The 26,681-nt window shown below is 31.7% G+C and overlaps 2 protein-coding genes and 2 non-coding genes across 8 annotated transcripts; 1 reads left to right on the top strand and 3 right to left on the bottom strand.

Moving 5' to 3' along the window:
- Positions 1-495: 495 nt before the first annotated feature.
- LOC144547725 (sequence-specific DNA binding transcription factor) lies at positions 496-2,694 on the bottom strand. Its single transcript, XM_078296429.1, has 6 exons — positions 2,462-2,694; positions 2,223-2,352; positions 1,773-1,973; positions 1,216-1,386; positions 635-1,123; positions 496-588 (listed from the first exon to the last, which is right to left on the bottom strand). The coding sequence occupies exons 1-5, from the start codon at positions 2,599-2,601 to the stop codon at positions 671-673; spliced, it is 1,095 nt and encodes a 364-aa protein (XP_078152555.1). The 5' UTR covers positions 2,602-2,694; the 3' UTR covers positions 496-588; positions 635-670.
- Positions 2,695-12,346: 9,652 nt separating this feature from the next.
- On the top strand, positions 12,347-18,053 carry GONST1 (golgi nucleotide sugar transporter 1). 5 transcript variants are annotated; one of them, XM_078296425.1, is made up of 11 exons: positions 12,414-12,496; positions 13,176-13,250; positions 13,368-13,526; positions 13,935-14,157; positions 14,773-14,912; positions 15,602-15,731; positions 15,949-16,047; positions 16,168-16,322; positions 16,972-17,088; positions 17,174-17,271; positions 17,609-18,053. In XM_078296425.1, exons 3-11 carry the CDS (start codon positions 13,399-13,401, stop codon positions 17,659-17,661), a joined length of 1,143 nt encoding a protein of 380 aa, XP_078152551.1. In that variant the 5' UTR covers positions 12,414-12,496; positions 13,176-13,250; positions 13,368-13,398; the 3' UTR covers positions 17,662-18,053. The 5 variants fall into 5 exon arrangements, with proteins under 5 accessions (XP_078152550.1, XP_078152552.1, XP_078152551.1 ...); XM_078296424.1 differs by lacking the exon at positions 13,176-13,250 and having other exon boundaries at positions 12,347-12,496; XM_078296427.1 differs by lacking the exon at positions 13,176-13,250 and having other exon boundaries at positions 12,436-12,496; positions 14,795-14,912.
- Positions 18,054-18,984: 931 nt separating this feature from the next.
- On the bottom strand, positions 18,985-19,057 carry TRNAF-GAA (transfer RNA phenylalanine (anticodon GAA)). Its single transcript has one exon. It is a non-coding gene; the product is annotated as a tRNA-Phe (tRNA).
- A 2,602-nt stretch (positions 19,058-21,659) lies between these two features.
- Positions 21,660-21,732, bottom strand: TRNAF-GAA (transfer RNA phenylalanine (anticodon GAA)). Its single transcript has one exon. It is a non-coding gene; the product is annotated as a tRNA-Phe (tRNA).
- Between the last annotated feature and the right edge of the window lie 4,949 nt (positions 21,733-26,681).

Genomic DNA, 26,681 nt, shown 5'->3' with positions numbered 1-26,681 from the left:
AAAAAATATAAATTTTTTAATTGTCTAATCCTAATTACGACTCTCAAAACAGCGCACCACACTCTTTTATCTTTTCTGTTCTACCGCGGGCTCAGATTCTTAAAATGCGCATTTCAAGAACCCAGCAGGTTGCTGCTATTAAAAACGTAAAATGTGAAAGATAACAGATCTAAAACATTTGAAGTTAGGAAGTGAAGAATTGAAACAGCTCAAGAAATACTCCAAACTAGTACAAATCCAAAGCATCAAGATATCTTATTTTTGGCATTTTTTTATTTTTATTACTTCACTTTCTGAACCAACCCGGATTAATTTGATATCTTTATTCGAAATTACTTCATATACTTTGCCACAGTCAAACATCACTATAAACATTGCTATTTCAGAGTGGTTTGACTCTACTTACCCATTAACATCCCTTTGTAATACTCATGTAAAGATCTAATAATAAGGGCACAGTTCAAACATTGAAAAGGCTAAGAAAAAACATTATACTTTCTTTGTTCAATACCAATATATTTTCATACCAATGCACAACTATTTGTCTATTATAATGCTTTTACACAAAAAACTATCAATCACTCACACGTGATAGGATGTGAGTATTGAGCAAAAAACTATCAATCACTCACATCTGATAGGATGTGAGTATTGATCAAAAAAGTAGCTCTTAAAAGTTGTAATCCTTCAAATCATCCCTACCACTCCCAAATTGCATCTCAGTCAAGCACTCCTCTTGTGAAAGTGGCGGGAGATTCCTAGTCTTCCTAGCCATGTTATGCTTGTGCCAATCAGTTTTTGAATGCTCCCTGAACTGCTTCGCATCTCCAAAAGAGACATTGCAAGATGTACACAGTTTCTGCTTCACTCCTTGTTCTTCACCCTTGCTAGTACTAGAGATTTGATGCCTCCCCATTTTCTCACCTAACTGAGCTACAGATTCTGTGTTAAAAGGCTCGGGATCTTTTGTGAAGGTTGAGGGGTAATCTTTGGCATTATCATTAGTTTCTACTTGTGTGTCACCCTCTATATGTGCAGATATTGCGAGTATTTCTAATCTACCCTGCATTTTTCTCACTAATGTATCACACTCACGGAAAAGACTTGGTTCAATCTCACACACCTACACAGGTTAAAAAAATATATATAAGGACACAAGCTGTTGTCTTCCACTGCAAATTTCAGTAAAATATATGGGTACATGATAGAACTTACAACAGATGGTTCACTGCCGGATTCACCCCTTGAAGAAATGGCAGTACCCTCCCAAGAGCTGATCTGGTCAAGAAGAGAAGGGAAGCTTTCTTGAGGGACAATAAGCCGGAGTCTCATAGGGGCCCTCTTTATAGGGAAGTGCTTCTCCAACTCCTTTATCAAATCCAATGCCTACACAATAAAACAATGAAGTAACAACATTAACAAAATTATTTTATTTCATAAATATTGGAGACTTTTGCGAGATATACCTGATAATTTACTGTCCTTGGAAAATGCAACCAACATTTTTTAGTTTCAGTTCTTTGCAAAAAGTAAAACCCAAATATTAAAATCAAGTAAAGAATCACAGTAATTCAACCCAAATTTCTTGGTAATAATTCAAAGTTTCATACCAACTGGAGATAAGTTTGTGAGTCTAATGTTTGGTTCTGTTGGAACAATCCCAAAAATTGTCGGGAACTGATAGAAAATATTAAAAACATTTTACAAACATGTTAAATAAGCAGTTCCTTTAAAAATATACATTTGATAATTGATAGTAATGATGTCGAAACCTGTTTCTTGGACGAAGTATTGGGGTCGACAGCAAAGTGAATTTCATGCATGAGTCGCTCAATCATGGTTATGGTATAAGGTCGATTTGTCTCAGGATTGATCGTCTTTTCCATAACAATTGTTGCTATATCTCTAAACTGACTAGACAGTACTGATTCTCTCTCCTTCCCTGCCACCTGTAGCTCCCCTTTCTCCAATATCTGATTTCATCCCATCAAAATTGTTAAAAACAATAAAATATGATTAAGCTTAATGGAATTACTAGAGTAACTTCATGTCTGCTCTATAAAACACCAAATATAAAGTTCAGTCGAAATAAAGAGAGATCAGATGTGTCCTTCAAGAAATGGTAACAAATACATCAGAATAACCCCTGTGGATGTAAATTGCGACCAGAGGCATGAAACTAGCTCATATAAAAGAAGAAGAAACAGAAGAAGAGCACTTGCCTCCAAGCATATCTTGGTCTGATCATCAGTTCCAAAAGCCTTGATCAAATCCTTGGATTTAGCAAGAATCCCCTTGGAAACATTCGTATAGACAGTGTGGGACTGTAACACCTCGTCTATGTCTTTCTCCCTTCAATCAATACATAAAGAGCAAGATTCAATCAGTGAGACCGGACAACTGGAGAAACAAGAAGAATGATAACGAAGGACAAAAAAGAGAGGGGTAAAGAGGGAATTACACTTTGGAGCGCCATGAGAGCACCTTGTTCTTGTAGCATGCGATCTCGAAGCGCAATCCGCTCTTCTTCAGGCGAACCACCGCCACGTTCGTCAGCCTCTTCTGCCCCACGGGCTGCACCAGCGCGTTGTACGACGCCATCTCTCTCTCTCTCGCTCTCTCTAGGGTTTTGTTGTTCTTTCTGGAAAGGTACAGAAGATGAGAAATTGATCGAACTAATCGTTTGATGAAACCCAAACCGTTTGCTATATCTCAGCACGAATCTTAAAGCGATCCGTGCATCTAACCAGGTCCGTTTCTTTGAATTCATATAATCTGAGTTAACTCACATTTTGAATTTATATCTGGAGCGTTCGATCTTCTTGAGAACCACTATTAAAGCTATGAAGTCACCTCGGACGGTCCAGATCTAAAACCAAAATTTGAGTTACATGGATGATCCGGACTCGTTTTATTAACCCGGCTCGGCTGCAGCTTAATTGTACGCGGTCAGGTAAAACAGACGACTGAGCCAAATGGGCTTTATCCTGGTCCAATGTGCGGCCCGAATAAAGAAAAGGAGAATTATGGGTTGCAGCTGGACTAACTAGGCTTCAAATTTGATACAGATCTCCAAGAAACGAGTTGTGCGGATAGTCGCAGGAATTGTTTTGTAAACATATAATGGAAAACTAAAAAAGTTCGATGTTAGTCATCGCTTTAGAATTTTTTTTACTGAAATATAGAACAATTATTAAGAAAAAAAGACAGTGAAATAGTAGGTTCAAAATACTATCTAAAATAAAATACTAAGGGTACGTTTCGATGAAACAAAGAATAGAGTTAATTTCAAATTTAAGAATAGTAGCTAATTCAAATTTTTGGTTGGATTAGTAAAATAGTGAGCTAACTCATATAAGACAAACAAATAATAGTGGGTTAGTGTTATTCTTGTTTCATCCAAACGTTAAATAGCTCAAAAAAATAGTACATAAAAAATCTCTCTCTCACTTTCTTGAAATCTTGACGGTGGCTGTCAAATTTCTCTCTCCTCCAGTATAAAATAAATCAACTATTAACCTGCTCTTAAAAAATATTGAACAAAAACAAAACAAAGTCAAATTATATATATTATCACAAACAAACAATATGGTGTTGATGGTGAATTGGTGATGACTCATTAGGGTTAGTCTAATAAAACCCATATCTTGTTCCATTGATCCAATCTCAATTAATTAATTAATTAACCAGCGCTTTTAATTTTGCTAATACATGTCTCCACGTGGATAGGGGACCACATAAGATCTAATTAATAATTGCATGCAATTGATACCAGAAAAATTAAATGTAAAACAGTAGTCCAATTAAGCCCCTTTTCAAGCTATCTCCACCAATCAATCAACCTAACGTGACAACTAGTTGTGCAGAAGCGAAAAACATTACTTTTTTTTTTATCTTCATTCTTCTTAATTTTTAATACATCATGCAAGCATAGTCACAAGATTCGCAGATTATATCTAAATTATATCTGAATAATTCGTTTTTTGAGCGATGCCGGACTGAACGTCGAATTATTTGGTTGACCTAACTTTGACCGAATTAAACCCGAATAATTTGCGAATTTTACGAATTTTTTTCATAATTTTACGAATTATTCGCAAATTTTTCCCATTACATTTGTTTTTGTTTTTGTTTTTTATGCTCTATTGTATGATTGAGATTTCTGATCCAGATAATTATGAATCATTCCCAAATTATATCCGAATTATTTCCGAATCACGAATTTTTAATCTCACCTAACCGAACCCGAATAATTCATTTGTCACTATGCATACAAGTCTAGTAACTTAATCCAAATGTAGTAAATATTACTTCAATCTCCACTTATTTTTTTTTTTAATATATGATCTAAGATCAACTTTATCCAAATAAAACCTTTCTTGAACTCAAACAGACCAATTAAAAGGGAAGGATCAAATTACTATTTATTGTGATTAATTATATTTTATGAAATATTAAACATGATTGTTCTTAATTTTAGAATAAATTAAATAAACATGTGATTATTGTAATTTAGGATGGTGAATATGTTAGTGTAATTTTTTTAAGATAAAATATGTAATTTTGTAGTTTTAAAAGATTACTTTAAAATTTTCCATTTTTTAATATATGATTAAGATCAACTTTATCCAAATAAAACCATTTCAATGATTTGGGTAGGAAATCAAAATGATTTTTTAAATGATTTATTATTACATTGGTCGTTTTTATTTTTATTTTAATTGTTGCTACTAGAAATTTCCAATCTTTATCCAAATAAAACTTTTCTCGAACTCACACGGACCAAGGTTCTAAATAGCACACTATAGCGGCCGCTATAGCGTTTTCGGACCATAAAATATGACGCTATCGGTGCTATAGCGCACTATCCTGCGCTATAGTGGCGCTATTTGGGCTTAGCGCTGTTTAAACCTATTTAAACCAGTCCGTTATGACACGATAAACGCTATTTAAACCTTTTTACTGACCAATTAAATTAATGATTTGGGTAGGAATAAAAATATGAATTTTGAAATACTGTCTTCTTGCATTGGTTGTCTCAAATTTTTTAATTGTTGCTACCAATAAATTCCCACTAAATACTATTTTTAATCACCATTCACAAGCTTTTTTTTAAAATATACATGGCCAAAATAAACTTTATCCAAATAAAACCTTTCCTGAACTCAGACTGAACCAATTCAATGATTTGGGTAGGAAAAAAAAATTCATTTTTAAATGATGTATTCCTGCATTGGTCGTTTCATTTTTTTTTTCTTAATTGTTGCTACCAAGAAATTCCCACTAATCACCATTCACAAGTTTTTTTTAATATATGAGCTAAATAAACCTTATCCAAATAAAACCTTTCCTGAACTCAGACTGAACCAATTAAATGCCAAAAAAATTATTTATACCCTTTTAAAAAAAAAAACCTAAAACACCCTAGATTTAAGGGATTTCCACATTTACGCGGGCCACAAAGCCAATCTGAGGCTCATCTACGGAGGACCGTAGATTGGCTTAGAGGTCCCTCAAAACATAAATATTTTCAATACGACAGTACATTTGTTGTGCTTTTGGGGAGCTCTAAGCCAATCTACGGCCCTCCATAAATGGGCCGCAGATTGGCTTTGCAGCCCGGATAAATGTGGAAATCTCTAAATCTAGGAGTCTTTTGATTTTTTTTTTTTTTTTTTGGTTTGTGCTATAAATAAAAATTTCGGAATTAAATGGTTAGAGTAGCAAAAGGAAATGAATTTTTTTAAATGCTGTCTTCTTCTTACATTGGTTGTCTCAAAAAGAATTAATTGTTGCTACTTAGAAATTCCCACTAAATACTATTTTTATCCAGCATTCACATTTTTTTTTTAAATATATGATCTAAATAAATTTTATCCAGATAAAATCTTTCCTGAACTCGGACTGAACCAATTAAATGATTTGGGTAGGAATAAAAAAAAATGAATTTCAAATGATGTCTTCTTACATAGTTACATGGGTTGCTTCAAAATATTTTTTTAATTGTTGCTACCTAGAAATTCCCACTTGAATAAATGTTAGGCATATCTATGGCCCCTGAACCGCTCTCAAACCTAAAAAAAAGCTGTCCTTTTTGGGACATGTTTAGTGGTTTGGCCAGAAGCCTCAAATGCTCACGCGCTCCTAAACGATTGTTTATTATTTATTGGGGGGATTTCACGTATACCCCTCAAAAACTTCAAAATTATACATTTCTCCCTCTAAAGTTTAAAATTACATATTTCTCCCTCTAAACTTCAAATACTCACAAATTTACCCATTTTATTGTCTTTTATATTAAAACTCATTCTAAATTTATAAAATATCCATTTTCTCCTTTATTAAAACCATATAAAGCCCATTAAACTCAAATTTGAATATGAACAGTTTTTCTACCGTCCAAACTGCTTTTAAATATGTATGCGCAAGATCAGCACGAATCTTGATGCGAACATGCACTTATATTGAAGCGACGTACATAGATCTTAATGCAATGCGCACCAATCAATATTGCTTTAAGATCCGTGAATGCTAGATCAGCACGAATATTGAAGCACTATGCACAGATCTTATTGCGATGCAAGCGGATTGAACAGTAGAGAAACCCTTTAGATTTAAATTTGAGTTTGATAGGCTTTATATGCTTTTAATGTAAAATGAGTATTTTAAAATTTTAGAATAAGTTTTAATATAAAATACAATAAAATGGGTAAATTTGTGAGTTTTTGAAGTTTAGAAGGGGAAATACGTAATTTCAAACTTTAGAGGGGGGAATACGTAATTTTGAAGTTTTTGAGGGGTATACATGAAATTCCCCCTTATTTATTTATTGAGGCTATGGTATTATGTATAGTGCATATTGGTTGATATTACGGATTAATATTTTTAATTTTAAAATTTAAGTAATTGATCAAGTGATTTACTATATTTTTTAGTATATTTTTAAAATTGTTTTACTATATTTTTCCTAATAATTAGACAAAAATTTATATTTTTTAAAATTATTTTACTATATTTTTAGTTAGATAGAAAATATTACTTTTGAATGGTATAGAATATTTAGATCAAGTGATTTTTTATATATTTAAAAAAGTTAAAAATTAAAAAAATGTAAAAGTTGATGTATAAATATATTTTCATATGGAGATCATGTTGAACGGTTCAGATAGATTGTTTGAACTTTAAAAATAGATAAATTGATCCATAGTATGGACCATTATGCAATATGCATAGTACCACAGCCTCACTCTTATTTATTTATCATGTCTAGTTGTTATTTAAAATTAAGAAGAAATTAATCCCTTAATTTAAATTAACATAGCTTAAGTTAGTTTTTAAGTAAAAGTCGGAGGTAAAATCACTCAACTATCTAATATTCATAAAAGATTTTTATTTCAGTAAAAGTTTATTCTAAATTAAATGTTATTTATTTTCGAAGTTTTTACTTGGAGAAATAATCCTAATTTGTGAATAATTTGGATCTGAATTTATAAACCCGTATTGATTGTTTTGAGTCAGGTCAGGGGCGGAACATAAGCTTAGCTGGGGGGGGTGCTACTGTTAAGTCACCCCAACTTTTAAAAATTTTATTATCAAGTACATACGTGTGGTAGAAGAAATGAAAATTTGGAAATTTTGAGAGCGTTAATCAACTAGTTTTGTTACTAATTTGTTTCCTTTATATGTATTAGCATCCCACAACTTTACATAGTCCCTCCTATATTCAAATTCTAGTTCCGCCCCTGAGTCAGGTGGAATTTGAATTACGCATCTTAGGCAAGATTGCACGTTGCACCAACATTTAAATAAAATAATGTTAACGTAGGATAAAATGCATAAATTTTGATTAATTCATAATTAATTAGGATGTTGATAGATGATATCCCTCATAACCTATTAGATGCATTATTGTTTGATAGAGACATCATATATTGAGACTTGGCCAATGTAAACCACTTACCCTTTTATTAATCCAAAATTAGGTCAGTGGTTAAGAGATAGTTTCTTCCTAAATCATGGACCATGCACCAAAGAAGTCAAAATAAGAAATTTATTGAAATTAATACAAGTCTACTTGCTTAGTTGCTTTACCTTTAACTTTTTTTTAATTAAATTAATATTTTTGGCTTTTAGCCATGTTTAGTTGCTACTTAAAATTAAGGAAAATTAGTTTCTTACTTCAAATTAAAGCGGTCACATAAATTATGACTTAAATTATTGATTATTAAGGAAAGAGAAATCGAAAATAAATCTACCTAATAATGAATTCCACATGTAGAATAAGATAATTTACATGAAATAAAAATAAAGAAACAAATTAACTTATTCTGTCATAACTTTATCTTACTTTTTATGTTTTACTTCTCATATAACAATTTAAATGTGGAATAAAATCCTTAATTTACCTCTTACTTCACAATTAAATATGAAATTTGTTTATTTATTACTTCATAAATAAGAAGATTACATTACATTTAAACATAGAATTATTATTTTTTGAGTGTATTCTATTTGAAGGAAGAAATCAAAGAACAAGTGAATTCTAAGTTTGACTTCTGACCTAACTTGGAAGTTATTTGTGCAATACATTTCCGTACACATTTTATGAAATTATAGATTATTCTTGTCTTATTGGAGAAAACATCAATAGAACCCAAGAAAAAAGTCAACCTTGGTTTGGCCATGTCAGCACATGTGGGCCCCCACCAAACCGGTTGATTTTTTTTTCATTAATTTTTCTTCCGCAGTTCTACAAAAATTGGAAACTTCCGTTTTCCGAAATTTTTATTCTTACGATAATCGAAAAAAAATAAACCAAAACACCTCCTTTTGGAGATTTTCACATTATGAACGACTAACAGTATCTCCTATTCAGTTTCCTATCTGTCCCCCGCGCTAAAAGACAAAAAAAAAATACAACAAGAGACCACTAACTGACACGCACGTGGTAACTACCACCAATGAGCAGAGTTGACGGGATTTTATTTATCGTCAAAACATATAGTATTCATACCTATGAATTTATAGTATTCATACTTATTATCTATAATATTCCTCATATGTAAATACAAACTTGAGGGGATCATTAATCTTGGGAACTAGTAGCAATCAGGGGGACCGCTGACGACGTCTGACAGCCTAGATTGGAGACCGCAACCGTCTGAAAGCGACATTTGCCAAGGTTGGGGACCACTACAGCGAATCTATATACTAATTATTAAGTATTCATATCTACCTATTGAAATATTCATATATAACTAATGAAGTATTCATATCTAACCAGTGAAATATTTATATATATAAGTATTCATATCCAACAACCTAGTATTACAGGAAGTATTCACACCTGACACTAACAATATCATACTGAAGATTATAAAGTATTCATACATGTACAAAATAATTTATACAATTCAAAATCAGACACCTCTTCTCTTCCAAGACACCTATTTAATTCCAAGTCTAAAATAATTTATACAATTCCAAGTCTTTTTTTATAGTAACTATATTGTGTTCATATCTAACTAATGAAGTGTTCATATCAAACTAATAACGTATTTATAACTAATTAATGTAAATATGAAGTATTCATATCTGACAATATGAAGTATGCATATCTAACTAATAAAATATTCATATCTAATTAATGAAGTATTCATATGTTGCACTCTGACAATCTTTGCTGAGCTAGCATGGACCCCCTTCAATGGTGCACCACGCTCTCCCCACCGGATCTGGACGGTGCACCAAGCTCTCCTCGTCGGATCTCGACGGTGCACCACGCTCTCCTCGCCGGATCTCAACGGTGCACCACGCTCTTCTCGCCGGATCTCAACGGTGCACCACGCTCTCCTCGTCGGATCTCGACGTTGCACCATGCTGAGAAAGAGAAGAGGCGGAGGCTATGAAGGCCGTGAAGAGCGTGAATTTCATTTTTTTGCTGATCGGGAGAGAGATAAGGGTCAAGACAGTTAGAAATAATAACTAGAATAGGAAGACAGTTACCATAGGTAGTTAATGGCCAGGGGGACTGTTAAGGGACTAGAATGGGGGGATGAAATCATTACTCTTTCACATTTATGGGAGACAAATATTGGCTTAGAGGTCCTCAAAACCTAAATATATTTAATATTACTGTGCATTTTTTGTGCTTTTGGGGACCTCTAAGTCAATTTGCGCCTTCTCATAAATGGGCCGCAGATTGATTATGCGGCCCAGGTAAATATCAAAATCCTCAAAACGGAGGTGTTTTGGTTTTTTTTTTATTATGGTATTAACAAAAAAAAATCGGTTCCATTTCTTCTTCATTTTTATTTTCTAATTTTTCATAGAAAATCAAAAGTTCAAAACATAAGAAGTTTAGAAATGTAGAAAGAAATACATGAAAAAAAAATTAAAAAATAAAGCAACTCCCAACTACGGAATAATTTGAACGAAATATTATCCATTATTATTAATGAAAGATAATAACATTTTCTTGAAAAATCTTTGTCGTAAGAGTCAAATATGCAAGGTAATTGAAGTATTAAGTGTTAGTTTGTTTTATAGAAAAACTGAAGAAGAAAAAAAAAAATCAAATTTTGTACTGTTAATTATTTTTCTTGAAGTTAAATAAATTGGTCGGTTGAATTACATGAATAAATTTTTAATCAACTTTCGAGCGAACTTGTAGCATTTTGTTAATATTATATCCAAATAATTTTGTTTTCTTATTTTGTTTGAAGAAATTTATTATTACATTTTGTTGATCATCAAGTTTCATATTAACATGATTATAATTTTCAACATTAAAATCACGCCAAATGTGCATTATGTAATAGTAAGCGAACATTTACAGATTGCTCCTAATGAACTATCAACATATATAATTTTAAATTATCATATACAACTTATGTATATATGTATTCAGATTGAATTTAATTTTATGAAATGTAACTGTAAAAACAAAAAATTTAAATATTATAAAATTAAGAGAAGAGTTCAAATGTATTTTTTTTACATCAAACATGCCTCTATTTTTAAAATTTTAGTAACTCAAAATATTAAACTCAAATATTAAAATAAAACAGTTAGATATAATATTTTTTATTTTCTCTATACATAAGATAAAAAGATTATGACAATTCAACTTTGATTGAATTGTTATATTTCTTTTTTTTGTAAAACTACACTAATGCCCTCTAAAATTAAATAATTCTCTACTCATATTATTTTTTTTTTCCTTAGGGTCCGTTCAGCAAGCTATTGAAAAAGAGGAATAGTGAGGAAAAGTGGAATTCAGAATAGGCTTCAATTCATCACTATTTCGGTCGTGTTCGGTTAATGGTAGAAGAGTGAAATAGTGAAATAGTGGAAGAGCATGAATAAACGAGCTAAATCTCTCTTGAAAAAAGCTAATTTCTTTATTCCACCTTTTCTATGGAATAAGGAATTCGCTCATAGAGAAATAGAGAGACCAAAATGCAAAAAGCAGGAGTTTGACAGCAAAAGTTTAAACTCAATTTCACTCACTTTGTCTCTTGTTCGACAAGAATATAACATATTTTTTATTTTATTCCTCTATTTCACTCTTGCCGAACAGGCCCTTAAAGAATTTGAACGACTTTAGACTGAATTGGATCAGATCGATCTAATTTGGAATATAACAAAAAGGGTTAACCCTCAATTTTTTAGGCTACGTGGCAATTAAAATGCGTGTAAATGGGTCTTAACTCTTAAGATTTGAGATGATGTGACATGCAAAACAAGAAGTGTGTGATATATAACGAAAAAGAAGTTCGAATATCTAGATGCTATCTTAAATTCATGCTGAAGATTAAATACTAAATATGAATAAATTATTTATATTACTGTACTATCCACAGTGTTATTACGTTAAGGTACGTTGATTTAATATCATGTTAAATATCATTCGAATTAAAAAGTAAAATGTAGATGTGTTCTTAATTATTCAAATCAATTTAGAATTTTTATTGGTCATGTATCATAAAAAATATTAAAATTTTACCGTTAAAAATTTAAATTTATTGACAAAACACAAAGCAGACATCAAATTAGTCCAATTTTAATACACACACTATTTTTGAAAAAAAAAATAAAGAATGCATCTATAAATTTAATTTTCCACCTTGAACAAAACATTTTAATAAAATCTACATTAGAACTATCCTTTTCATATTAAATGGAATCATCAACTGCAGTCATTTTCCAACTAAAATATAATATTTTAAGTCCATTGATCTCTCCAGTTCTGTCAAAAATGGAGAGAAATATCAAATCTAGTCTCCATTGACCAGCCGTCCAAAGCGATTGGTGCGCTGGTGGCATTGAGCCAAACTATTTTCCCATAACCCCCTCCATTTCCCTCAATTTATTTTCTCACCCTCAAGTCCGTTTGCTTAAGCTGTCGCCTCGGTCTCGGTCTCGCCTTCTCCTCCTCAAAATATCTCTCTCCGTGTCTCTTTCTCGCTCTCTCTCTGAGCTGAATGGGTTCGAGGTATGCTTCACTTCAAGCTCTCTTAACACCTTATCTTGGATTATCAATTGTTCTCTCTAATTATGAAATTGAAGAGGGATAATACTGCGCATCTGGTTTATTCTTGCAACTTTTCTTCTTCTTATTTGCTGTAATCAGGAGCTGGTTTAGCCATTTATCTTTTTCAAATTATTGGGGCTACTGTCTGTAAGAGTTCAACGGTTAATTAGAAGTTTTGGCCTGATTTTTTTATGTTTTTACCAAAAATCGAAGTAATAGAGATGATTGTTGGCTGTTAGTTGGGTAAAAGTTGAAATTTATGAGAAAATGTATCTCAAAAAGTGTGAAATTAACATTCATAAGGCTTTGACTTACTTATCAATGACATCACATTCCTGTTTTACAGGAAATTACTTCAAGGTCTCTGTTTCTAGATGCTAGTTCTTGCTTAAAATGAATATGTATTTGAAATTTTCCAACAGAAAAAATAAATAAACAACTTCACCTAGCTCCTCTGGTGTTCAGACTTTTAGCATATTTGAGAAGCATCACACTGTGGTAACCAGAAGTAATTCACTGTTTAATAGCAAATTGGTCTGACTATTGCATCGGGCACAGTTTAATTTTAGATCTCTTAGTTCATTTTGCAATATGGTCTAACTTTTTTTTTTTTTGCGATTGATTTGTATTTTTTTCGAAGGTGTTGAAGTTCTGTTTAAGAATACCTTGTGCAAAAGTTACGCTGAAAGTACCTTTCTGCCCAAAATAAAAAGAAGTAATGTTTTACTTACTGCAAACACTTCTTAAAATGTTCATAAAGCAACAATTATTCCTTAGGATCTAAATTTTTTATCTCTGTTTCTAATATTTGTATATTTTTTTTTTGGTGCAGAGTTGTTCCATTAAGCATTCCAACTCATACAATGAATTCTATTGGTGAAAGACACGAAACCGAAGATTCAAACCACCCCATATTGCTAAGTGGAGATAAGTACAGTAGGGACCCAATTTTAAATCCAGGCCCACTTGGAAGCCCCTTGAGGAGAGAGAGGCATGCATATATTATCTTTCGTTACCATATTATTTATTACCAGCATTCTTTATTTTGGTGTTACCTGGAAAAAGGAAAATCTTATACTTTGTAGCATACATGATAGTACGCTTTGAATAGCCTGAAATTGACAGAAAATATGAATAGAAGAAACAGCAAAAAAACGTGGCACATGCCAGTTAAACCAATGTGTACCAGTATTTCAATGGCTGTACCAGTATTATCGATATATAAGTGCCCAACATTTTACTGGGATTTTGTTCTCTCTCCCTCTCTCCCTTTTTTTCTTTCAAAATAGTTGTTTAGCAATTTATTTTTCAGGCTTTCTGGGTGAGTTCTTCATGTTTGGTAACAAACCCTAGCAGTAGGGATCAGTAACTGATTTTTCAAACTTGATTGTTTATTTAGGGCTCCTTTGAAGATTTTCTCTGATGAAGAGCTAGATCTGGAAGAGGGAAAATTATTGAAAAGCAAAGAAAATAAGCTTTTGGTGGGACCTGTGAGGGTATACAACCAAGCCCTTTTATCGGGTTTCGCCTATTGCCTTTGCTCATGTAGCATGATTTTGGTGAATAAATTTGTTCTTTCTGGATATGATTTTAGTGCTGGTATTTCTCTCATGCTATACCAGGTTAGCCTTTTTTTTCTTTTGATTTGTTGTAACAATTTCATCAGTCTCCCTAACATAGTATCGAGCAATAATGCCTATGCTGATATGCATCAGTACGAGAAACATCTCACATAGCCAACTAAAAAATAGTTTTGTATACATTTCTCCTCTCCTAGTTCCTTGAAAATGCCCATAACTACTCTATTTTCTTCCTTATTTTTACAAATTAAAGTCTATTATCAGTGAGGAAGGAGGGTTACTTTGGGCATCATTTCAAGGAAACAAAGAAGACAATGATATGTTGTGTATTTGTTAATTTTCTAGGAATATGCATGACAATTCCCGGTTTTGTGGGGTTACATTTGAAACTACACTTTATGTTTTGCTGGGTTACATTTGAATTGCCCTTTCTTTTTTACTACTGGGAAATTGTAAAAGTTTCTTCAACATATGAATATATTGGAATTGTTACATACTTACATCACATAATGTGTTTATGCAAATCAGACCAAAAAAGCTAAAAATTTAATAATTGCAGAAAATTTTTATGTATGCATGCATATATTGTGCATACATTTTTATTCTTTTCAAGGCAGTGTTTTTTTTAAGCTTAATATGGTTTATATGTGATTTCAGAATTTCGTATCGGTAATTGTAGTCTCTATACTTAGCTTAAGCGGCATGATCTCCACTGAGCCGCTGACGTGGCGGCTGGTACGGGTCTGGCTTCCAGTTAATTTCATCTTTGTAGGGATGCTCATTACTAGTATGTTCAGGTATTCACATCTCTACCTCTCGTCCCCCCTCCTATATAACTAAATAGATGCTTTGTTTATTTAGTGAGGCTATGGTACTATGCATAGTGCGGATTAGTCCATACTATGGATCAATATCTTTGTTTTCAGAGTTCAAATAGTCGATCTGAATAGTATAACATGGTCTCCATGTGAAAATGTACTTGCAGACTAGATTTTACATTTTTTAGAATTTTTTTACTATTTTTTTAGATAGGTAGAAAATCATTACTTTTGAATGGTTTAGAATCAAGTGATTTTCTACTTGTCTAAAAAAATTGTAAGAATATTAAATTTGATCTACAAGTACATTTTCATATGGAAATCATTTTAACGGTTCAGGTTGACTATTTGAACTTTGAAAACGAAAATATTGATCCATAGTATGGACCAATGTGCGCTATGCATAGTACCATAGCCTCACTCTTGTTTATTCCGAATTATTTCTTGAACTGATTGTGTTTAGTTGAGGTTTAGTGGAAGATCTTAGCTTGGTTAAAAGAAACTAAATCACCAACTGGGACAGTATTTATGGTATACTGATAGCATACTGATCAGGTTTTGGTATGGGCATGTCTGATAATACCTTTTCTTTTATCACTCTCTTGAGATACAAAAAACAATGATTTTGTTTATTGATTGGTTCAAATTATGTATTATTCAATTTGCAGTTTGAAGCATATAAATGTAGCAATGGTGACCATATTGAAAAATGTGACAAATGTGATAACTGCTTTGGGAGAGACCTACCTATTTGGCAAATACCACGATACCAAAGTGTGGACTGCTCTTGCCTTAATGGTAATACTGATATTCATTCTATTTGAAACGTCTAAATTTCCAAAAGGACAATTATTAATTTGAGAATCCTGAAGGCATAACAAAAATTCCCTTTGGCAATTATTAATAAATGTATTTTCACTGCTCATGTATTGTATAAGACAAGCTTGTAGGTATATAGCTATTGTGGGAACTGAAATATTGAACTTATTTTTCTTCCTTTGTTTATTTTTTTCAGATAGTATCTGCAATTTCAGGAGGAATCACAGATATCTCATTTAATGCTGTTGGATATTTATGGCAGTTTTGTAATTGTATTCTGACTGCTTCCTATTCGGTATTTCCTTTTTTGTTTCTGTAATTAATTTCTGAATTAGAATTTTTAATGAAAGCTAATTGATGAATTATTTTTGCAATATGAAAATGATGGGTTTTATTTTTTGTGAACATTTGTCAGCTAACATTGAGGCGAGTAATGGACACTGCAAAACAAGCCACAAAATCAGGAAATTTGAATGAATTCTCAATGGTTTTATTAAACAATACTCTCTCTCTCCCACTGGGCCTATTTCTTGTACTAGTCTTCAATGAAATTGACTACCTCACTACCACGTGAGTTCTATATTTCCTTATTAAAATTTTATTTTTCATTGCATACTTTCAACTTCAACTTATTTCCACAAAATAAAAGAAATAAAAGAAATTGATAAAGCAACCAGATTAGCACACTAAAAGAAGAGTGAATCTATGGTAATATGCATAGTACGGATCAACCCGTGCAATGGATCCATATCTCTATTTTCAAAGTTCAAACAGTCGATCCGAAGCGTTAAACATGATGTCCATATGAAAATGTACTTCGAGAGCAAATTTTACATATTTTAGAATTTTTTTTTAATTATTTTTTAGATAGGTAGAAAATTACTACTTTTGGATGGTCCAGAATTGTCAAATCAAGTAATTTTCTACCTATCTAAAAACATAGTAAAAAATTTCTAAAAAATGTAAAATTCAGTCTGTAAATACATTTACATTTTCATATAAAGATCATGTTGAGCTGTTTAGATCGACTGTTTGGACTTCAAAAACAGAATATGAGTCCATAGCGTGGGCCGCTATGTAATATGCATATTACCATGGCCTCACTCCTAAAAGAAAACAAGCACCAATAAACACAAAAAGAAATGCACATTTACACTGCATATAATTTATATGCTCTGGATGTTATTATGATTATGTATTATGCTAAGTGAATTGTCAGGCCTTTGTTGAAGGATCCTATGTTTTGGATTGTGATTACTTCAAGTGGATTTATGGGGTTGGCAATTAGTTTTACCTCCATGTGGTTTCTTCACCAGACCAGTGCCACCACTTACAGGTAACTACACTTGCAGCAACTGTAATGGCTAATTTTTCCTTTTCATTTCAGAAAACTCATTTAAATGTTTTTTATATTATTGCAGTTTAGTGGGGTCGCTAAATAAGATACCTCTTTCACTAGCTGGCATTCTACTTTTCCATGTTCCTACTAGCATCAAGAACGCCATGAGCATACTATTCGGTAATTTTTCTTTCTTTAATCTTAGTAAAAGTGTTATTATTTTGTACACTAGGTAAAAAAGTCAGTTTGGAATAAGCCTTCAGGTTATCAAGTACCTTAATATGTCTTGCATTATATAAAATTTCATGATAGCTCTTAATAGTAAATGTGGGTATTTCATTATAGTTCTGAAGCAAATTGGAACTTCAGGTATTGAATATTTTTTTAAAGTTCTAAAGGGGCTCACTTCACGCTATAAGGTTCTCAGGGTACAAAACGTATAGGTCTTAATTTGAAATCTTACATCGGAAATGCAAGAAATATTGTTATTACTTCTAACTTATATTTCATGATGCAGGGCTTTTGGCTGGTATATTTTTTGCAAAAGCCAAAATGCGTGAGAGATCTTAATCCTAGGTAGTCTAGAACAAGAACACAGTAGTACTGTTTTGCAAATTAGAATATACACAGGCAGAAGTAACAGCTATTCCAGTATAAAGCACGTTTGCTTGGACTACGCCAGTTGCGGTGATGTGGCAGGTGCTGATTGGCTCCCACGAGTCTTCATCACTATATACATTCATGAGATGCTAAGGCGTACTAGAAGTAGAGAATAGTTTGTAGAGTGAATCATATTGTAAACATTATTCTCGGGTTTTAAAATCAAACACGTTATAGGAAGAAGGCTGCTTTTAGAAAAAAGAAGTAAACATGTATACTGGGTGTCTTGCTAATGTATTGACATGGTGTGAAAATCTGCTCATTTTTTTCTCATTTTGGTTATGTCAGTATCTGTTGCTTTCTATTTCCTTGCACATATGTCAAAATGTGCTCATTATTTTTCATTTTAGTTATGTCATTACCTATCTTATTATTCTATTGGGTATTTTGTTGGTTCATGACCGGTGCTCTATCTAACTTTTTTTCTTCCTTTGGTTCGCATATATGTTTAAAATCCTGTATAATTCGTAAAATAATGTAAAGCAAAGTATGGACCAACATGCGGACCAAATACCTTGAAGCGCAAGTATAAAAGAAAGATTCATGGCTTGTTTAGGCGTTTTTCCTTTTTTCTTGATTTTCTCATGTCTTTTATGGTTTCACAGGTTGGTCTAGTGGTGTTATTTTTTTTCAGTTGTAAACAAATTATTGTAATGCTGATATTAATACCGATTGTTTGTTTTTTTTTTCTTTTGTTCTTTCAGCAAGAATTTGGGAAATCAGAGGAAAGTCTGGCCCAATGATCCTATCGGCCCAACCCAATTTTCAGGTTCCACCCCTCAAATTTTTTCTTTTTCTTTTTGGGTACCTTTTTGCCTTCCGACTTATGAGCGAAGACAGCAACAAAATGATGCCGGGTGGAAGTCTGGTTCAATGTGAGCTAATATGTTGCGTTGACCTGACTGAATCAGGTGGCGCCTGAAGCGAATTCAGATCCAGTGTAATATCTAACCGTGAAAAATGAGATCTGATTCGTCTATTTAACACAATTATCAATAAATGAGATCAGTTTTTGTTAGATCAGCAATAAATATATAAGTTTACACGGTTCGAAATGCAATATCAATAAATGCCCATTTCGTTGCACTTTGTAAAATGAGATCAGTTTTGGTTACAAGCTCCGAATACGACGCAATAGAACAAACCTGCGGCAAATCGAATTCACTTTGTCAAAAACGAAATTGTTGCGAATTGCATCGGCTGTTGCTAAAAATAAAAAATAAAAACCAAAATTGCGGTGAGCGTGGATCGAACACGCGACCTTCAGATCTTCAGTCTGACGCTCTCCCAACTGAGCTATCCCCGCTATGTGGGATTGCTCGGAGAACATTAAATTAAATCAGAGTATTAATGTATTGACAATTGATTGGCTCAAGCGTTATTAACACAATTAATTGAATATATCCCTACATCACAGCGCAAACGTTCTTAACACAATTAATTCAATTGCATTTTTCTTAAAAGATTGATAGGGTGGCAATACAGGGATTGATATACCAAATCCCTCAAATGTAAAATTACGGAGAAATAAACTTTTCTCTAAACTGACGATGTTTGTCCTGTTAATTACTTCAATGGAATAAGGGAAAAAAATAGCTCCACAAACATCCTTAGACCCATCAGACAACTCTTTAATTATGTTTCTGCTCGCATTTATTGACATTAATTCAAATAAATTATGAAAGATTAATTAAAATTGATATTATGATTGATTGATCATACTGAGGTCGAATTGACAGTTGGAAGACAACGTCGTGCGAAATCGATTGAGAGCAAGGACGAGCGAGATTAAATTCACGACACTCATTGTCACTTGGAATGCGCGAGCTTGAGATGAGAAGACAACAACTCGGAGGGGAACGGGTTGTGTCCGATGCACGACTAGAGTTTGAGTCTTATGGGTTCCTTTACCGTCTAATTCGCTTTATGATCTGTGTGAGACTTTAATATTCGTGTGGATATGCTTCTTCGTGCCAATCTAGTTGCACGATAGGAGGCAGAAGCAATGCGGATTGGACGGTACAGGAATGATAGGAGGTGGAAGCAAGGCGAATCGGACGGTAAAGGAACCCATTGGACTCAATTTGCTTTATTGAATGTTATGGCATTCGCAAGGTAACAATGGCCCCACAAACACACACATAGTCTGACTCATAGTGACAAATGAATTATTTGAGTTTGGTACAGTGAGATAAAAAATTTGTAATTCGGAAATATTTGGATATAATTTGAAAATGATTCTGGAATTATTTAGACCAGAGATTTGTCTTGCAAGAGAGCAAATAAAAAAAAAATGTTATTGAAAAAATTCGCAAATAATTCGTAAAATTAGAAAAAAATTGATAAAATTTGCGAATTATTCAATTTAATTCAGTTAAAGTTCGGATTTAATTCGCGAATCTTGTGACGACTCCGACTAATACATTCTACTAACATTTTAGCGAAGTGCTTATGATGCTATGCATCGTTCGATCTCTATTTAGATTCACGCTTTCATTAAGTGCTGAGTTGCGTTAATGGAACAAAAACTCAAAAGTGTTTTTTTTATACACACACACACACACCCCCATCAAAATACATAATTTAGATATTTCACCATTCATATTTAAAAATTAATTATTTCCCCGTTTAAACTCAATAATTTTATTTATATCTTTCTTTCTTAATTAAATCACTTTAAATACAGTTTAATAATAATAATAAATAATTTAAAAGACAATTTTGCTATCTTTCAAAACCTGTTAAAATCTCATTCCTTTGTCCATTGCTTTGCACCTTTTTTTGTTTTTTTGCAACTTAAATGGATCAGTTTTGCTTAAAAAACTTAGAATACCGATCCGCTTAGGGATGCAAATGGTCGGATACGGATCAGATAGTAATCAGATAGTATTCTTGTCCATCATAATTTTTGGATATGGATATGGATGCAGAGAGTTTCAGATATTAAACGAATACGGATATGAATATAATTCGGATAATTAAAAATAAATTATTAATGTAGATTCTAAGAATAACATCTAAATATGAGTAGGGTGTTCTTAAGTTAACTAAGCTTCTTGATGAATTCAAGTCTAAAACTCATCGAATATGCTTCAAATGACGAATTCGAACCGTTGAAATCAGTCTACCTTACGAGTAATGCATCTACATGTGAAAATTTTAAACATTTGAATTAATTTAGTATAAAGTCAAGCGGTCAAAATTAGAAAGTTAATAAATTAATTTTAATGCATTCATTTTTTGAATGTTTTTTGACCACTTAACTCTATGCAAAATTAATTTCAAAATTTTAAAATTTTACATGTAGACGCATCACTCGTAAGATAGACGGGTTTCAACGGTTCGAATCCGTCATTTGAAGCCGATTCGATGGGTTTTAGACTTGAGTTCACCAAAAAGTTTGATGAACTTAAAAACACCCTAGTTCTACTCTCTAAATATATTTTTTTTATTCATAAGTTAGATCTAATATTTTTCATAATAAGTTTGTCAGTTAGAAAACATATATCATATTATCAAAATAATAGTCACTAATTATATCATAGTATTAAATTGCTTATCAGAATACAAATGTATATGCAGATTTATTTAGTTAAATAAATCGTTAGTATTTATATGCCGTTTAATAAATTAATTTAAGAACAAAGGATATACTTGTACGTTCACGAATATAAACAGTCGGATACAAATAGTTATGAATAGTTAAAAACTATTCTTATCCGTTGTAAATTTTCGGATACGAATACACATATTGATAATTTTAATACGAATACGGATAGGATTCTGATGAAATTAGATAATATCCGATCCGTTTACACCTAGATCCAATAGAAGTATAGAACAAACCCGCTGCAAATCGGACTGCAGTAACTGGACTTCTGACAAGGTAATATTATTTAAAAAATAAATGCGGTGAGCGTGGATCGAACACGCGACCTTCAGATCTTCAGTCTGACGCTCTCCCAACTGAGCTATCCCCGCTATGTGAGATAGTTTGGAGAGTATTATATTAAATAATATATTTAATGTATTGACCCAATTAGTTCAATCGCATTTTTCTTAGAAGCGGGTGGCAATACATGACTTGATTTACCAAATTATATGGATTTAAAAAAGTTAGGAGCGTGAATTTTTTTTGCACAACACAATACATAGTCATGCGAATTACGTGTAACTAGAATCATTAAATCTTGATCGAATAATGAATTTTTAATAAACTGAGTAGAACTAGGGTGTTCTTAAGTTCACAAAGCCTCTTTGTGAATTCAACTCTAAAACCTATATATCGAATTAACTTCAAATAACAAATTCAAACCGTTGAAATTCTTCTACTGTATGAGTGATACGTCTATATGCAAAAATTTTAAAGTTTCAAATTAAATTAGATAAAATTAAGTGGTGAAAATTAGAAGGTTTATAAATCAATTTTACTGCATTCATTTTTTGAACGCCTTTTGACCACTTTACTATATACAAAATTAATTTTAAATTTTAAATTTTTCGCATGTAGATGGGTAACTCGTAAAGTAGAAGGATTTTAACGGTTTGGATTCGTCATCTGAAGCTAATCCGATAGATTTTAGAGTTGAGTTCACAAAGGAGTTTGATGAACTTAAGAACACCCTAGTTCTACTCAAACTAACTTAAATTGTTAAAAAAAATATAGCTAAACATGATAAAATATAACACGTCACGTGTAGTCTCAACGTGACTAATGTACCGTAACCATCCTTCTAAATTTTATCACATAAACTGACAACGTCCTGTTGATTATTTCAATGGATTAAGGGGAAAAAAAATAGTTCCCCAAACATTCTTAGACATATCAGACTAGTCTTTAATTATGTTTCTGCTCGCATTTATTGACCTTCAAATAAATTCGGAATGAAAAATAAATATTGATATTCTGATTGATTAATTGAAGATACCAAATACTTGTACGTTCATGTTTCCTCAAAAGTTCAAACTGACAAGCATCAATCTACCAAATGGTACAATTTTCCAAAAAAAAAAAAAAAAATGAAATACGTACTTATAATAATTTTTTTTATTAAAAATAAGACAAAAAATTAATATGAACTAGATAAATTCTAAAAAGATCAGATAGATAAATAAAATACTAAATCCAAATGGAATTAATGCTCACTCAACTACAGATACATATACTGATACAATATCACATCATAAAAACAGTGTGCGCCAACAATTAAATCCAAAGCATAGGAATATTTACAAATATTACAGCAATAGTACAAGAAAATACTATTTTTTTCTCACATAAATGAAGATTCAAACATTTCATCTGCTCTCAGTCTTTTGCCCAAAGAAAGCTCTGCTTCACGAGAGCTGCTACCTCTAGCATAAAATATATATACCACTGAAAAATAAGAAAGGATGCTAAATTCGGTTCAGAAACCATTTGTTTATAGTATTCTATAAATGAACATATAATATTTAAATTAAACGACTTTTTTATTCATACTCTTGGCATCCAATACAAGAAATCTTTTGTCATGCCAAGATTTTCAGGATTATCGTTGTATAAATAAAAAATTAATTAGAATAAAAAATTAAAAGAAAATGATTTATAATTGGTTATCTCCAACATCATAGGACAAATTAATTTAAAAACAATCATGAAACACTATATATAATTAATTAGCAATATTATTTAATATCCATGTTCACAGTATATCATTGTATATATATATATGATAGTTTTCTTATCACGCGTTTCATTATTAGTTGGCATGCGTAATTTCTGTGCACATACTGGATGCTTTTAGGAACACATTTTGTTGCACAGTTGGATCTGTTGTGATCAAACACTAAAGTTACATATGTATGTGTTTCTCGTTCTTTGTTTTGACATCAGAAATATTATTGTCAAGTAATACATGTGCACAGTTGGATCCTCTTATTTATTGGATAGCTAACAGCATAAATGAATCCCTTCAATTAATTCGCATTAATATCTAGCAGGTGTTAATGTGAATTGAGGGGAATAATTTAAAATTGATGTATTTTGTATAGGGGTGAAAACGGAGCGGATACGGAGCGGATAATGCTGATACCATATCCGCATCTGTCGGATAATGAGCGGATACGGATACGGATAGTAAACGGATATCAAAATTCAAAACCAAATCCGCCTTAAACGGATACGGATACGGAACGGATAGTCTACGGATTCGAATACGGATACAAAACGAATAATGGTCGGATAATTAAGTCATATGAATTTTAAAATTCAAATACTAATTAACAAAAATCAAATATAAAAATAAAAATAAATGAATAATTGAATAGGAATTAGATATGTAATTTAATTTTTCTAATTAAAAGTAACACAAACACAATTAAATTTTCGAGAAGTCAAAACAATTAATAAATTTTAAATAAGTGATGTCTCTCCTATTTGCGTCAGAAGAGGATTAACATATTCACATGTTTTCATAATTTACAAACATTTATACTAACAGATAATAGACCACGTGGCATATCTTTCTAACTTTAACGAATAATAGGCAACGGTAAAACGTAGATAAGAGTCTACGAATGGGCTTGGGCCCAATATCATTTGTGCCCGGATGACCGAATTTGTTTAGTCCCACAATTTCTAGCATTTTTCGGAAGAGGTAGTATATAAGATAAAGGCTTCTACGTGTCACGCAATACCGCGCAGAGAAGTGAGAGAGAGAAAATTTAGCGGATTTCGGGTAGTGATTTGATCCATTTGGTTCCAGTGATCTACTCCGGATAATAGCGGATATCCGCTCCGTTTTCAGGTCTCAGAATTTATCCGTATCCGGATCAAATCTGATTATTTAAAAACTATTCGAATCCGTATCCGTTTCATTCGGATTCGAATTTGTAAACGGATTCGGAGCGAATATCCGCCGGATAATTCGGCTCCGTTTTCACCCCTAATTTTGTAGTATCATACTAGAGTGTATTTTATAATGATAAAATTGATTTTATATTCTATATGATATTATGTATATTAACTTGTGATACTAATAATGAAAATTTGTACAAGTATATATCTAGAATGCTGCTATATGATATTTAATTAGAACCTTGATGGTTGATGATTTCTTTTTGTAAAAAACTTATAATTCATAATTTTTTGACAAAATGATAATCAGTAAAAACTTAAGATGATTCGTCAGTCGCAAGTTCATGAAATTTTTATAAATTATGCAAGTATTTACAAATTTATATTTAAAACTGTAATTTTAATAATTGTAAATATATTTTAATTTCAATTTTGTGTGCAAATTTTGAGTTCAAAATGTTTTATATTGAACAAAAATCAGACTGTCAGATTCAAAGTAAATATCTCATCTTGTGAATTGAAGGGGGTTTGTTTCTACTGTGAGATATCCAATAAATAGGAGGATCTAACTTCACATGAATTAATTACCACATAATAATGGTATGAGATATATATTACTTGACAACAATATCTCTGAGGTCAAAACCAGGAACGAAAGATCGAGCGCACATGTATCTCTAGTGTTTGGTCATAACAAAATCAAATCAATGACCTTGTACTCAGTATGCTCTGAGACCTTCCAAAAGCAATTTAATTTGTTGCACATCCAATATGTATGTGTCCATGAACTATGCATGCCAACTAATAATGGAAAGCGTGACAATATCCCAACTATAGATCATATATTTAGTAACTTCATGTGATTTAGAATGATATATCGGCGGACATGGATATATATTACATAAAAATAACTAATTATATTGTTTCATTATTGTTTTATAAAGTGGTCTTGTGATGTTGGAGAAAACTAGAAAACTATGTCATAATGTTGGTCTATGATAGAGACAACCAATTAATATAACTATGTCATAATGTTGGAAAGAGACAACCAATTAATATAACTGTTAGGGTGGATTAAAATAACGTGATTTTATTAATTTGATGGATAAAACAAATCGGACAAATAAATTATTATATGATGTTGGTCCATGATAGAATGATTATGAAATCCTTTGAAAAATAATTTTTTATTTAATTATCTGTCATGTTTACAATAGTAAGGGTTGTAAAATTTATGATGTTGGCTAATGAGAGAGAAACCGCATTCTTAGTTTTGAATAATATCTGATTCTGAAGAGCTTCTTGGAGAATAAATATTATCTAATACTAAATAGTTTACAGCAACATGTAATGTTTCTTGTTTATTAAATAATTTTATTATATGGAGTCAGTTCATACAAATCTCTATAAGCACGTTGGGTATCCGATCCGCCAACGGCTATGATTGAGAGATGAAACTTCAAATTTGATCTCAGCTCTCCAATTACATATTTTGTCTTCTTTTGATTAAATGCATCTGTTTTATCTATAGAAGTCTAAATTTAATTCAAAACATACCCACCACATATGCTGCCACACGATATGTTATAATTATAATTGAATAAATTCTGAAATTTAGCATATATTTATCCGTTTTTTTTTTTCATATTTCTCCTCTTCAATTGAGAAGACTTCACCTTCCATTTTCTTATTTATTGTTTCCTTACTTCTTCGTTTCTATACGGATCACAATGAAAATCATTTTTTTTTATTTCCTTATTTCTCTTTCTTTGTTTCTATACATATTGGTGTGGGCAATTTAGAATATATTTCCGATATAGAATATACCAATGTGTGTGTGTGTGTGTGTGTGTTCTAAATTGGAACATGTGTGTAAATATACATTTTTCTTATAATATATGTGTGTGTTCTAAATTGGAACATGTGTGTAAATATACATTTTTCTTATAATATGTGTGTGTGTATATATATCATATACATACACACGATAACACTTTTTATTTATGTTTTTTGATATCATATTATATGTTGATATTGAATTGTTGTATGATATTTGATATTAGATTCGAATCGAGCTATTATTTGATATCAT

Source organism: Carex rostrata, chromosome 32 (genome assembly GCF_964058835.1).
Source record: "Carex rostrata chromosome 32, lpCarRost1.2, whole genome shotgun sequence".
Taxonomy (NCBI): domain Eukaryota; kingdom Viridiplantae; phylum Streptophyta; class Magnoliopsida; order Poales; family Cyperaceae; genus Carex; species Carex rostrata.
The sequence above is the reverse complement of the archived record's forward strand: the minus strand, read 5'-3'. Positions and strand labels throughout refer to the sequence as shown.

What these genes read in the sequence shown, in the direction of transcription:
- LOC144547725 (XM_078296429.1), bottom strand. Translation starts at nt 2,601, where the DNA reads ATGGCGTCGTACAACGCGCTGGTGCAGCCCGTGGGGCAGAAGAGGCTG. An exon ending in AGACCAAGATATGCTTGGAG is followed by an intron (nt 1,974 to 2,222) that starts GCAAGTGCTCTT and finishes GGATGAAATCAG; the next exon opens with ATATTGGAGAAAGGGGAGCT. An exon ending in CCGGCAGTGAACCATCTGTT is followed by an intron (nt 1,124 to 1,215) that starts GTAAGTTCTATC and finishes TAACCTGTGTAG; the next exon opens with GTGTGTGAGATTGAACCAAG.
- GONST1 (XM_078296424.1), top strand. An exon ending in TTTCTCTCATGCTATACCAG is followed by an intron (nt 14,158 to 14,772) that starts GTTAGCCTTTTT and finishes ATGTGATTTCAG; the next exon opens with AATTTCGTATCGGTAATTGT. An exon ending in CGCCATGAGCATACTATTCG is followed by an intron (nt 17,272 to 17,608) that starts GTAATTTTTCTT and finishes TTCATGATGCAG; the next exon opens with GGCTTTTGGCTGGTATATTT.